The following is a 14,413-nucleotide window of genomic DNA, read 5'->3' as shown; positions in this document are numbered from 1 at the left end:
CAGGGAACTGTGTATGGAGCTAAGTGTCATCTTCAGTGAGTTGGAAATGATTGTGGCAGTGTTTGAATATCACACAGTTTACTCCAAATGGATCTTGCGAATGTTCACACAGCAACAGAAAGAACCCCATATTCAAGTTTGTGAGGAACTGTTGAACAAATACGAAGCTGAAAGCAGCAGTTTTCTGGATCACATTATTTCTAGTGACAAGATGTGCTGTCACCACCACGATCCAGAGTCAAAACAGCAGTCTGTGGAGTGGCAATATGTAATTATCCATCAAAGAAGTTCAAGATGCAGCTCTCAATGGGTTAAGCAATTCTTGCTGTGTTTTGGGATAGGAAAGGAACAGTCCTGGATTTCCTGGAGCCTGGACAGACCACAAACTCTGACTGCTACGTTGCAACACTGACTAAGATGAAGGCTCCAATTGCCAGGATCAGGCTAGAGAAGATAACCTTTCTCTTACCAGACCCCGTGCCGTTTAGAAGACAATGGAGAACATGGAGGCTGAGCATTGCTTATCTGCAGGTTGTAGTCTGGAACTGGCAAACAGCAACGATGATCACGAAGAAGACAATGATGACATGGTCTGTCTCTCAGGCATCCTTTTATGCCTGCTGGGTTTTAAGGTGCACAGTCCCAAGGTTATAAACAAGCAAGTTCGCACTACCAAGTTTGTCAATGATAAGTTTGAATCAAAAAGTTTTTTGCAGGAAAGGTAGGTTGTTTTTTCTGCAAAGTAAGGCTATCATGTCAGAGAACAGGATCTCATACTCACTGATATCAGCCTTCAACTGGTTATCATGGTGGTGGCCTTGCACTACAAGTGTTTGAGGCACACCAAGCAACCCCAGAAAGTCAATGTTTATTGCTGGTCCTTTACAAGGCTCTTGCTCATTGCTGGTAAAAATGCATAGCTAATGATGGTGACTCTGTTGAAAAATTAGTGTTTTGTAGCTGATAATTTGCTCTATCAAATGATGTTATTGTGCTCTTTGCATCTGTTGGAGCTTCCATGGAAATAAATAGGAGGCATTACTTCCAGCGCAACCTACATACATTCATTACTGTTTTGGGAAATTGGATACTGGTATTTTCCTGATAGGTTTCATTTGTCTTCTCCAGTTCATGCATGTTTGGATCAGAACTTCTTTCTAATTGAAATGTTTTGTCTATTTTCCATTCCCCTTACGTTTTGTATAAAGCACATGTCTGTCTTTTAGGCCTCAAGCTGTTCTTGTAAATATGTTAGGTTTGTTTCAGTGGTGTATGCACCCTTTGCTTAAGCTTGCCCCTAGAGCTTTTGATATTCTTTTTGGTTTTTACTTAAATTCTTAGAAGTTAGCTCAGATAATTTTGAAAGGCACTGATAATGGACTTTGTAAACAAATTGCTGCCTCTTATTATGAGGGGACTGGAGTCTCCTGTGCATTTCCTGTGCATTTTCAAAATTTGAAACTTACCAGTGCAGGTACAGTGACCATCTTGGAGAAGACTGGAAGGAGAACCTGATGGAAAATGATAGGATTTCTAGGCAGCTTGATGACTGATAGATTCTGTTGCTCCAACAGATGAATCACCTATTATTTTTCATTGGAAGTGATCCTCTAGAGGTGGGGTGCAGTGTGACTGCACTTGGCTGACAGAGAAAAGGAGGAATATCTGGAGCTAGTGGAATGACTTAGTGTGAGATGTAAGCTAAACAGAAAGCTGAAATGTCTTCTGGCCTTCAACAGAAAATTGAGTGCAGTCTCATTTCAGGATCCAGAATATATGTTATGAGAAATTAAAGCGGTCAAGTTTCTTGAGATGTAGGTTGGTTTATGTAGCTGGCAGCCACTGCATATGTATTCATTTGGGTTGTTTTTTTTTTCTCCTGCACAGGCTTTTCAAGAAAAAGATCCAGAAAGGAGGAATAAAAACACTGTGGTACTTTCTCTAATGTTTCTTTTACTTGGAGTGATTACCTTAGCAACATACATAATCCAAGTAAGTGTCACCATGCTGAAATGTTAGAAGTTCTCAACTCTCCAGTAGAATGCAGGTGTAACTCATATCAGTGCACTTTGAGAAGCAAAACATCAAGCAGAGCTTATGAAAACATGCATAAATGCAAGGGCTGTTCCTGAGATGCATGATTTGTATTGATGTACTTACTTAAATATATGGCTATGTTTTCTGTTGGTTTAAATAAACACAGCTCTACTGAAGGCAGTGTAGATTCAGAATGACTGAAAATGTTTTGGGCCAGGCCACAAAAGTCAAAGTCTGACATTTCTAATTGACAATTTGCAGACTCTTGCAAAATAAATACAAAATAGGCTCTTATCCTTGCAGAAAGCATTTTTCATACCAAATAAGAAACGCTTAATTTGCTGTCCTCTTGCTACTCTTTCATAGCTTGCAGGAAATACTGCATACTGATGTCTATACCATAAAGTGCATTGGTATAACTGCTGCAAGTGGATGCCTCTGGCAGTGGTTGGAACAGAGGCCAACAATTAGATAAGCTGATTTATCCTGTAATGCTGCTGAGAAATATGAAGAAGTCATTATAATAAAGATCCTGCCTTCTTTGTCATGTTGCTCCCTTTCTGAGGAAAAACAGTGCTTCAGGTTCCAGGAATGTGAATGGCACTCCTCCCAAGACTTACACATGCGCAGAGGGTTGTAGGAGACTTTTTGATATAAAAGCATCAGATGAGAAACTGTGACTGTTTTTTCCCTGCAGGGATTCATGTTTGGAAAGTCTGGAGAAATACTAACAATGAGACTGCGTTCTTTGTCCTTCAAAGCATTACTTCAGCAGGTATGAATTACACAGCAAGGGTGTCATGAGAGCCAGATGGCTTTTGCAGGGCTTGCAAGATACTTGTACTTGTTTGCTTACAATTGTGCAGTCTGGAGAGAAAAAAAATTCTCTTCTGCCACTAGCTTAGAAAAAATATAACTTTTCTGAGTCTTCTATTCCACTCAGCTACTCAACTCTGCTGCTACAAATAGTCCAATTTTGAAGTGCTGTCACTGCAAATATGCACATTTCTCACATGCTAGTGTACACATGGTTTGCAGCTGTTTGTGCTTAGCCAGATTCCTGTAGGGATGAGCAATAATTTAATCTCCGTTTGCTTGAAAATTATGATGCAAGTATATAACATGTGGACTTAAATCTGTAGGTTTAAATATACATATTGTAATCCATAGCAAATAGGCAGTCTGGTTAATTTTTAATGAAGAAGTTAAATTTTACCTATTGCATCAAGAATTAATTGAGAAGAGTGAAGTTACTTGTATTAAACCCTTCCTGTTAATCAATTCATGCAACTTCATGTTGCTTGCATAGTAGTTTTGCGAATGCACAACTTAATGCGCTGTGTACCTGCTGGGGACATCCAGCAAGAGCCTGGTTGTTCACAGAATCATCCGAAAGGGAATAGGTGAGGGAAAATTCAAGTGATTAAAAATATCACCCATTGCCATTGGAAAAACAAAGAGGAAGTAAAACCCAAATCTACAAATATGCAAATTTGCAACCTATAAAAAGGGAATATTAACATCTTCAGTCAAAGGTTGACTGGGTAAAAAGTGATTATAATAAAACTTGCCTGACATTTGGAGGAACTTTGCATTACCTTTATTGTTATTCTGCTGAAATATCTAATTTTTCACACTCTTAAGTTTTTTCTATTACTTGGAAGGTTAATAACGGTAGTTATCCATCACTGATTTGTACATCCATTTTCCTTTATGCTACATTATCTGGAAACATTTAGTCATTTTACCAGTTATCCTGATTATCTGAAACACAATAAGAACATGTGGCTTTGTAAAACAAAAATTTGCAATTATTTTGTAGGAGATTGGATGGTATGATGATCAGAAAAATGCTGTTGGAATTCTGTTAACTCGACTTGCTACAGATGCTTCCCAAGTCAAAGGGGTGCGTTGATTCTTTCATGTTTGTATATTTTTTTTTAGTATTTTTTTCTTTACCAATATTAATTGCCATTGGCAAGGAACACTGAGATTATTTCAGAATACAGAGTAATAAATCTACCCCCATAGGGTGACAGATACATTAAAAATCGTGTTGTTGACACCATAGGAGTGATTTCTGACTGATAATTTGAAATCTCTTGAAAATGCAGCAGATATTCATGATTTTTCATTGTCTCTTTGCATACCTTTAAACATACAGCTGTAGACCATTTCACCATGCAAAGTGAAATCTGTGTGTGTGTGCTGAGGACCAGAATTGGTGGACACCAGGTTTTAGCACTACATACTGTGTATTATTTGGGTGCCTTGAAGCCTACAGCTGTAGATGCTGCAGACCCTTACTGTCCTTAATGAAGACAATTCTTCCTGTCGCTTACCAAACATGCTTCACACACAAGGAGGCCAAATGGGAAGAAATGACATAGCATTAATAAAGAACACTAAAGAAGTAAATACCCAAGAGAGGAGATGACTCAAGGTACTAATTTTGAACAGGAGGACTCTGGACATGGGCAGGAGAATGTGGCAAATCCATCACAGTTCCAGCACCTACTGCTCATTTCATCAGCATTCCTTGTCTTGCAGTGCAAGAGAGACATTTGCTATTTTTAAGATGATTTTGTTTCTTTTAAACCTCTAAATCAAAAACTCTTTAATCCTTGCATTTTTCATTGTCAGTTGATTTTTGTTTGTTTTCTGTCCTCCTTCCTTAAGGGCTAATATTATTAACAGCCTTTGACAAACTTGTTGTGTTATTTAAAGTTCAGTGCCACTGAAGAAAATTGGAACTACATCACCATGCAGGGCAGAAGTAGAAAAAATAGGTACACAGGGTCATCTGACTATAAAAGCCAGGGCATGAATTTTTCTCCAAGGCTAGTGTGTTCTCTGGAGCACTCAGTGTGTCAGTAAGTGCGTGCTTCATGCTGTGCTGGCTGAATTTTCAAATCCATCTTTATGTGCAGCCCTTGGAACATATGGCAGCAATTCACCTTGGCATTGGTTTAATTATTACTATTTTAAATTGTGTTGAACAAATCTTTTTAGGGCAGGAAAGTCTTTGGCAAAGGAAAAGAATGTTGTTTCCTGCCCAGGGATTTTTGTTTGGATTTTTATTTTTTCCATCAAGCCAAATTGTGGAAAACGAGCTGTATCTACAGGGTGGTTTTCAAACCTTTTTTCTTCTGCCTGCCAGAAGCCATTCTGATGCTGGATGCAAATCATGTCTCTTTTTGAAGTCCCTAGATGAGAAGGTTATACAGGCTGGGAGAAGATAGGAATTCTTCAGTATGAGTTAGTATTTTTTCCACTCATCACCTGCTGAGATGAAGCATTTCTTCAGCGTGGCCAAATTGGGTTTGGGTTCCCAGAAAAAGAGTAGATGCAGCTCTACAAGGACCTGAGGATGAGTGGTTTCCACTGCTGCTGCTGGGATGGCTTAATGGATGGCTATCAATGGAACAAAACTCTGCTAACCTAAAGCTCAACCTCCAGCCTGCTTTCCTGCAACAGTGCTGCAGTCTCCTGAGCCTGGGTTAGTGAAAGAGGTCTCACGTGCATGCGTATGACAGTGTGTGTATTTCATTAGACAGCTGGCATGAGCAACTCTTCAGACATCCTTAACCTCGCTTGAAGGTGCCTGAATGCGGGCAGATAAGAGGAATGTCGAGGAACTGTTACATAAGTAGATGCACAATGTCAGTGGGTGTTACCACTCATGATTTAATTTTCCAGCTGAACTGCTGGCCTTGAGTAAATAGTAATTTCAAGTGGTGATATAACTAAGAAAATCTAATGATGGATATCTTGGGGTTTCTGGGGTTTTCTTAGGCAACTGGAAGCCGGCTTGGACTGATGACTATGACTGTCTTTACCCTTCTGACTGCTGTCATTATTGCTTTTGTGTATGGCTGGCAGCTGACTTTGCTTATCCTGGCCTGCATTCCTTTCGTTATTGCTGCAAATGCTGCAAATGTTAGCTCTGTGTCTGGTCATGCAGCAAAAGATCAAAAAGCTTTGGAGGAGGCTGGAAGAGTAAGTTCTCCAATTTTAACTACAGGGTTATGGTGTGAGATCGCTTTTAAGGACAACATTGTTGCTATATTACAGCTGACTCAATTATCTAAGATAAATGAAGTGGAGAGAGGAGAGGGCAGGATGGGGGATGAAGGGAATGTTTATATATCCCTGAGGAAAACAAAACATAGATAACATAAAACATCTGTAAATAAGAATGCATTTGAATGCCTCCATAGCAGATTTCTGGGCAGGGGCAGCTGTAACAGCAGCAGCCCCAGTACTCCTATGGTTTGTGCCTGTGCTGTAGCTAGAAGTGTCTCAGAGCTCAGCTGCCAGCACCAACACAATTTTTCTTTTTTTAATTCCATCATAAAATGCAAACTATTTCTGCACTTATGAGGTCTAGGGTACTGCCTTCATTTACCTGATAGTGCTTTTCCAGGAGGCAGAATTGCTCTGTGAAAAAATGCCCATTGTTTAGATGATTGGGGTTTATTCTTATTTTATTACATAGGATTTATCTGCTGGGATTGTGACTTATGAGATAGGGCAAGGGCTGCTGACACTTCCTGTGTCCTGACCCAAAGGCCCAAAACTGAAGTACCTTGTCGTCTTCAGTCTCCCCTTGTCTTGTACTCACCTGGGGGTGAGTAACTTCATTGCTGTAGGCTTCTGTTCATAACAGACCTCAAGCTCTTTTCCTAAAGTAAATACTTTCTGATGTAAACTAATGAATGTTGGAGAAGATCAGATATTTGGGAGATATGTCATAGATGGTTGTAAGAAATTACCTTTCTTATTTTATGTATTTATTTCTTTTTTAATCTCCCAATTTAGGTTTCAACAGAATCAGTTGAAAATATAAGAACTATTGCTTCACTGACCAGGGAAGAAGCATTCTATGAGAAGTACATAAACAGTTTGAATGGTCCATATAGGTGGGATCTTTTTTCTTTAATTCTGTTCATTAAATATTTTAAACCTTTCACTTTGTTTTAGATACACTTCTTGCAAACCATCTGATATCCACAAGATTGGGAAGGGTATTCTTTTCCATATGTGTGAAATTTTTTCACTAGTTACAATTTAATATGCTTTTTTATATGCAGTGTGGAGAATAACATATGCAAGACTTGTCCTTTCATTATTTGAATATTTTATAAAATGCATCTTCCTAGTGCTTTACATAAATATCGTTTGCTTGTGTGTGTATAGAATGTAAGACATCTATTCAGTCAATTTCAGTACACTGGATTAATTGGTATCAACTAAGAAATGGACAGTCAATTCACATACCATGCTCATTATAACACAAACCAGTTTTATTTCATTTGTGTGCCTTTGAAACCTCAAATGAACTTCATGTATTTCCTTTGTTTGAGCCTCTGTGTGCCACTGACATCTCTTTGCTGAAAGACATTCAAATCACAAGGGATGTCAGATTTCTCTAATTCCATTTTATTTAAACAAAATAAGATCTGGTTTGTTTTTCTTTCTGACGTAAAAATATAAAAGATGGAATTGAAAATTATGCACTGCATAAACTGTCATAATCCAAAACAGTGTTAGAATTCAATATCTGGCAAGCTGGCATTGCCCAATATGTAAGTAATATGCTTGCATGGACTGTCAGAGGTCTTTGATTTATTGCTCAGACTGAAAAGAAGATCTCCTTTTTTTTTTTAGTGATCATTCTAGACCATGAGGGCAGAGTCCTCCTGATTAATTCAGTGTGCACTGAATTAGCTACACCAAATGAAACCTCTCTAGAAAGACAAATTGAGAGAGGCTTAGTCTGTATCCTTGTGGGAAAAATCAGCAGTATGTCCCTGTTCCAAACTGGGATAAGAGGTCTCTGCATGGATAGGAAGGCCTGGCTGCCGTCTACAGGCAACCCTTGGCTGGGCTGAAGCCTGCCTATTTCTCAATAACCAGTACGGATGATCCAGCTTATTAAAATGCGATTTTTAAAAATCTGCTCCAGTGATTTGCCCTGCTATAGGAAAGAAAAGGGATCAATTCAAGATAGCATAACTGAAGATCTCATTACTCCAATTTTATGTTCTATGGGCAACTCCATGTCACAGTGTAAGATGCTTTCAGGGTCAGAGTGTGTTGCTTGAAAACTTTAACCCAGAAATCTGGTCATCTCCCAGCCAATGTCTGTTGTTTCTATTTTACAAATTATTTATGGAAAATGTCTTCCCTTTCACAGAGATTCTCTAAAAAAAGCTCCTTTGTATGGATTTACCTATGGAATAGCTCAGTCTGCAAACTACTTCGTTAATGCAGCAGTTTTCAGATTTGGGGCGTGGCTCATTGCTCGTTGTTTGAGTAACTTTGAAAATGTATTTATGTGAGTATTGTTTGTGAAGGTAAAGATGGGTATATATGGGATAATATTTCAGTGTGTGCTTTTTTAATCTACTTACAGAGGTAATGGGATGTGGAGACTGCCAAATTCGCGGTCCATTTGGGAGCAGTTTGGGCAAAAGGGTTGTTTTGGAGAAAGGCTCCACTGCCCAAATACACACTTGTGACTACAAGCAGTGCATCATCTCTGGAGGAGTCTTTAATGTTTCACGTTCTTCCAAGCAGAGGGTTTTACTGTGACTCTACTACTGATCTATAAAATAGTAATTAATGACATACCTAAGGAGGCTATGAACATTATTTTTGAAGGTTTATTTTATATGTGAAGAAAACAGCACATTCCACCAGAAACAAGTGATTCTTTATCTTTTGTTTTTAGAGTCTTCTCTTCTGTCATATTTGCAGCTATGAATGTTGGTCAGTCTGCTTCTCTGGCACCAGATTATGGCAAAGCTAAAGTTTCAGCTCAAAGAATCTTTCAACTTTTGGATAGAAAACCTCAAATTGACAGTTACAGTGAAGAAGGTGAAAAATTGGTGAGTTTTTTTCAGAAAAACCTTGAATGACATTATTAGTAATGCTCTGTTGTCTACAACTGTATTTGCACTGCCTCATGTTTTGTAGAGCATCACTGAAGACAGATGCTGTATAAAATAGTGTTACTGCCTGGCTAGTTTTTTTTTTTTTTTTAATGGACCTTCTGCCTGTCACCTTAAATGTGGTTTTGCTCTCAATAAAACTGAAATGATTTTTCATTCAACTGCCCTACATTTTAAATGGTTTCAGGAAAACATTGATAATGTCAGTTCACAATTCATTGCCTTTGTGTAAAGGTTTACGGGAGAAATAAAACAGAAGTGCAGTTTACTACTGTTTTTGCAGATAAACAGGAGAGTAGCCCTGTCAGAGAAAGAACAATTTTGCCAAAATCCATCCCCTTACAACTGTTTCTCTTATAAGAAAATGTGTTCTTGGGAAGTCAAAACTAACTTAATGAATAATATGATTTACTCTAGAGGTTTAAAATGTCTCGTCTTTAAACCAACATTGTCATTAAGGAAGCTGATCTTGGCAAATAAACTTTGTGCAGAGACTTGATGTGGAAGGATTACGTTTACACATACAAATGAAAATTATCTCACTTGTAGGTGTTAGACAGTAGCCCCTGCACAGGAAACTGTAATCCACTTTCAGTAACTTTAAGATCTTACACAGGATTTTCAAACTTTTTAATTACTTTCTTTGTGTATTTCTTTGAAACAGAGCTGTCAGGCATAGACTTGGAAAAATTTGGTAGAAAATCTATGGCAAAATAAAACTTGGATAGAAATATGTATAGCCTAGACTGGACTCAAAAACTAGTGCACGTGTCTTGAGCAAGCCCCTTAAATCAGCTGTTGTGCTAGCATTCCTAGAATGTTGCTAGTTTTATGTGGGACTTGCTCCTACCGAGAGGAAGCAGGCAATTAGGCAAGGTCTGAATGCCTGCCCCATTCTTTCATTTGGTCTTAGATATCTGCCTGTCTGGAATGGCTGATTAATGATCGCTGTTGCTTTTCAAAACACTCGCTTGTCATATGTGCCTGTAAATTACCTACTAAAGAATTTACCTCTCTTACTTTAATATCTGATCTTAACCTTGTGATGTATTCATTCAAGTCATGCTACCTGCAATGTGAGATCAGGAGAGTAAATGTGATAGATCATACCAGGAAAAGTGCCTCAATTAGATGTGTAGCAAATGAAAAACACTAACATTGTTTGTGTAAAGATTCTCCTTTTGAAAGCTGAAGTAAATATAAATGCAGGAGAGAAATGTGTAGAACTGTTATTCCAAAAGGATCTAGTGATTTGCAACTAGAGATCATCCTATAAATGACAATACTAAACTTGATCTAATATGTGATTGCAAAGAACAACAAAAACTATTTCAAAATCACTGTCTCATACTTCTGGGTCAGTTTTCTCATTCAACACTTTTAAGTCTTGACTGTTTATTTTATTTAAAGCTGATAAATGATAATATAACCATACAAACATTCTGTTACTTTTCAGAGTAATTTTGAAGGCAACATTGAATTCAGAAACATCAATTTCGTATATCCAACAAGACCAGAAGTTCAAGTTTTGCAAGGACTTAATGTGAAGGTTAACAAAGGACAGACTCTGGCATTAGTAGGAAGCAGTGGCTGTGGCAAAAGCACGTCCATTCAGCTCTTGGAGAGATTTTATGATCCTGTGGAAGGACAAGTGGTAAAGTAGACTTATGTGGCTATTCATAATCGTTGAATCTACATAATTCTTCATCTTCTAAGGCTTCGGGGGTCTTAAATGATCTTGGCTATAGCTCTGGAGAGATGACTCATAAATGAGTTGTGGGTTACTGAGGCTGCAGCTGCAGACAATCTCCAGACAACTGTTGCTACCTGCCCCAGCACTAGTGGCTAATGCATGGGATTGACACAGTACACTGGCTCACAGTACTGATACACCACCAAGAGGGATGTTTTCAGGCTACACTGTCTCCTCAAAGCTTCTAAGTGTCTGATCACTCTGGGCCAGAGCATTCGTGTCATCTGCTTGACTGTGTGCAGATCATCTGAGAATATAAATTCACACATTAGAGACAAAAACACATTCTTCACACAGTACCAACCTAAGAAGGATGTAATAGGATTTTTGATGCATTCACTGTTAATGTGTTATCAAAGATGTGATGAAACCTTCCTGGTGGTTTTAAGATTGAGTTAAAGGCCCACAGTTGAGAATACGTATTGTTAATTCAGCTTCTTAAGGATGAGCTTTCCCACAAGGATCCCAGTTCTGCTTGGTTTTTGCAGGGCTAGAAGGATTGCAGGAACAGCCTCTGCTATGTGCTCCATGCTTCTATCTGCCAGAAAACAAAAGAAAAACACATGAAATTAAAAAATAATGAAAATAAATATTTATCCACAGTGTTGCTTTTGTTCCACTTCACATGCAAAATTTACTTGAATTCAGATGGAAATTTCACATTTAACAGGTTTCCTGATACAGCTTGTTTCCTCTTTACGTTATATATCTGTGAATGAGCTCTGTAGTCAATATCACATCATTTTTTTCTGTTTCTCTTTCTAGTTAGCAGATGGATTTGATACCAAGTCTTTGCATTTACAATGGCTGAGGTCCAGGCTGGGTCTAGTGTCACAGGAACCCATTTTGTTTGACTGCAGCATTGCTGAAAATATTCAGTATGGAGACAACGATAGGCTTGTTAGTCAGGAGGAAATTGAAGAAGCAGCTAAAGCAGCAAATATTCATGCCTTCATTGACAAACTGCCAGAGGTGAGAAACAGCAGTCTGCTTTTCACAGTGCACTTTAGACGCTTGGAGTGACATGGAGAGATAGGCAATACAAAAATAAAAATGAAAACATGTAGTTATAATTTCCTTTATATGAGGAATGTATTTTAAAGATAACTGATATCTTAAGATACCAAAACGTGTGTTGTTTAATTGCTGGATTGCTCAAGTAAGTCAGTGTATGAATGTGTGAATGTATGTATGAACGTAGTGGTAGACAAAGCAGAATGAGTGGGAAAGAATATGGACATTGTACAAGCATTTTCTCATATCCTCATTTTTTAATATTATTTTTGCTTCTGTAGCTGAAACTTCTCAAATTACTTTAATTTTTCTACAATACTTCAACAAAACTAAATGTTTTGTATCTAGTTGGATGGACAGGCAGTGTTTCTTAAAATACTGTGCGTTAATAAATCAAAAGTGAATTGCCTGATGTTTAACCTTCATGCCTGCATAGAATTTGGTTCTAACAAGGAAAAATTCTTTGATGGCTTGTTTTCGCTGTAGCTCTGCATAACTGAAAATGGTGTCATGATGCTGAAAAATACTATAGTCTTGTCACTACTAATAATGTTTGAGATTCTTCAGTTATTTATGAATAACACAGGATGAAGTCCTTGATGTATGTGTCAGGAAACATATTGTTACTCTCATGATCATTAAGTGTCACCTGGACACCTTAACACTGTATCACTGGCAGTACCATTCAAGAGCTGCTCTAGTCTTTGGGGAAGGAAATTTTTAAATCAAGTATAGATAGGTGGCTTATTATACAACCATTCATGCTTGAGGTGTTTATAACACTTTAGCTTTATTAAAACCATTTGTACTGTTCTTTCATGAATCTAACCTAAACATTTTTATTGCTACAAGTGAAACTTTACTTTTCTCTATGAGTATTCTTAAGCCTTTTTTTTTTTTTTCCTCCCCTTCAAACATTCAGAAATATAATACTCGGGTGGGTGAGAAAGGAACACAACTTTCTGGAGGTCAAAAACAAAGGATAGCAATTGCCCGAGCTCTGGTTCGTAATCCTGCTGTTCTGCTTCTAGATGAAGCTACTTCTGCACTTGACACAGAAAGTGAAAAGGTGAGTAATGATGATCACGTGAATTACTTACAGCTATATATGGTTAGTTGCTTTTCTCTAGAATAAAACTTCAAGAAAGTCAGCGTAATGTGATGCAGTTGATCAGCTATGGGGAAAAAAAACAACAAGCAGGTGTATCACAGTAGCATTTCCATTTTAGGCTGTGAATTTAAAAACATTAGGAAGCTGTGCCTAAGTTAAGCAGTAGATTCTTTTCATTTAAAAAAAAGCTTTTGGAACAATAAAAATGTCACCAAAAAAAAAAAAAAAAAGGCAGCTCAGATTATACTCTGGGTTTTTCAGTTAGTTGTATTTGGTAGTAAATGCTGAATCTCTGTTCTGACACAACCTTGATGTCTGAGAACCCAACTGTCAATGACTTCTCTCACTGAGGGAAACCCTGTTAGGTAAGGATATCTCATATATACACGTAGTTTATAGGACATATATTCAGGTGATAATAAAAGTAAGATATCAAATGTGTTTCCTACATCTGAGGCTGTACAATTGCTAACAACATTTTCACATCTGTGTGCAGATTGTTCAGAAAGCTCTGGATAATGCCCGGCAAGGTCGAACCTGCATTGTAATTGCACACCGCCTGACAACCATACAGAATGCAGACATTATTGCGGTGATCCAGAATGGCAGGGTGGTGGAGCAGGGCACCCACAGCCAGCTACTGGCAAAGGAAGGACACTACTATGCCCTTGTAAATGCACACTGTTAGTAGAATGCTGTTAGTAGAATTTTTGTTTGTTTATTTGTTTGTTTTTCCTGGGAAGATGTGAAAAGCTGACAAAGAAGTAATGTTGGTTGTATCTCTGCTGATGAAACAGTGGCCATGTAGTGTGTAGCCTGGTTGCTCAACTTGGTGTTGTCCTTAGCCTATGTACCTAGAGAGGAATAAACAGTGTATGCCCATGAGTGATAGGTACAAGTGGCAGCCCAGGGGCTGGGCATTTGGAGGGATGGTGTGATCTGGAGAGAGCCAGACCTAAAGCAGTCTCATCCAGTCCACCAGTTCAGGTGGAAGAACCCAGATCTTTGTCCCCTGAAACTCTGGCCCACGTGAGTTGACACAGATCAAGGGTCATCCGTGAGTGTGGCAATGGCTAACTGTCATGGATAAGCAGACGGCTGCTTGTGCTTGCTTCTGTTGATTTTATTTTTTTCCTCCAAGATGCAGCTGCGAAGTTTTCTTTATGATCTAAGAGCTGTTGATTCTCAGATAATATTTGAAATAAAAGCATTTCTATTTCATTTAGAGAGGAGTGGTTGTTTTTTCCACTTCTTGCCATATTTCTGATGTTACTCTCCTTCATCCATTTTTTGAGGATTCAATGTTGTATTTCAGATGATAATTGTAATAGTGGAATGCTTTCCATGGAGTGGTATATTTTATATAGTTTATCAGTGTCTGTTGTACTTTTCAATTGCATTCATTTGGGTCACTTCAAAAGTCTTGTAGGACAGAGCTAGGATGGCTTGTTTAGAATGAAGTCACTGTTACATTCCCTTTTTCTTTGTTTTATTTCTGCACAGGAATTAAGCAGTGAATTCTTAATTTAGGGGAAAAAATAT

The 14,413-nt window shown here is 38.1% G+C and overlaps 1 protein-coding gene across 1 annotated transcript in view; it reads left to right on the top strand.

Annotated features, from left to right (window-relative positions):
* Positions 1-14,092, top strand: part of ABCB5 (ATP binding cassette subfamily B member 5) — a 34,976-nt gene extending 20,884 nt beyond the window's left edge. The window contains exons 20-30 of the mRNA XM_042888539.1: positions 1,888-1,992; positions 2,735-2,812; positions 3,860-3,943; positions 5,833-6,036; positions 6,859-6,959; positions 8,237-8,377; positions 8,774-8,930; positions 10,450-10,647; positions 11,512-11,718; positions 12,683-12,829; positions 13,368-14,092. Coding sequence (XP_042744473.1) covers positions 1,888-1,992; positions 2,735-2,812; positions 3,860-3,943; positions 5,833-6,036; positions 6,859-6,959; positions 8,237-8,377; positions 8,774-8,930; positions 10,450-10,647; positions 11,512-11,718; positions 12,683-12,829; positions 13,368-13,559 — 1,614 coding nt within the window. The 3' untranslated portion in view covers positions 13,560-14,092. The remainder of the gene's footprint in view (positions 1-1,887; positions 1,993-2,734; positions 2,813-3,859; positions 3,944-5,832; positions 6,037-6,858; positions 6,960-8,236; positions 8,378-8,773; positions 8,931-10,449; positions 10,648-11,511; positions 11,719-12,682; positions 12,830-13,367) is intronic.
* Positions 14,093-14,413: the final 321 nt, after the last annotated feature.

The sequence above is a fragment of the Lagopus leucura genome, unplaced genomic scaffold, assembly GCF_019238085.1.
Source record: "Lagopus leucura isolate 7727_CA_CO unplaced genomic scaffold, USGS_WTPT01 Super-Scaffold_100157, whole genome shotgun sequence".
NCBI classification, from domain to species: domain Eukaryota; kingdom Metazoa; phylum Chordata; class Aves; order Galliformes; family Phasianidae; genus Lagopus; species Lagopus leucura.
The sequence above is the reverse complement of the archived record's forward strand: the minus strand, read 5'-3'. Positions and strand labels throughout refer to the sequence as shown.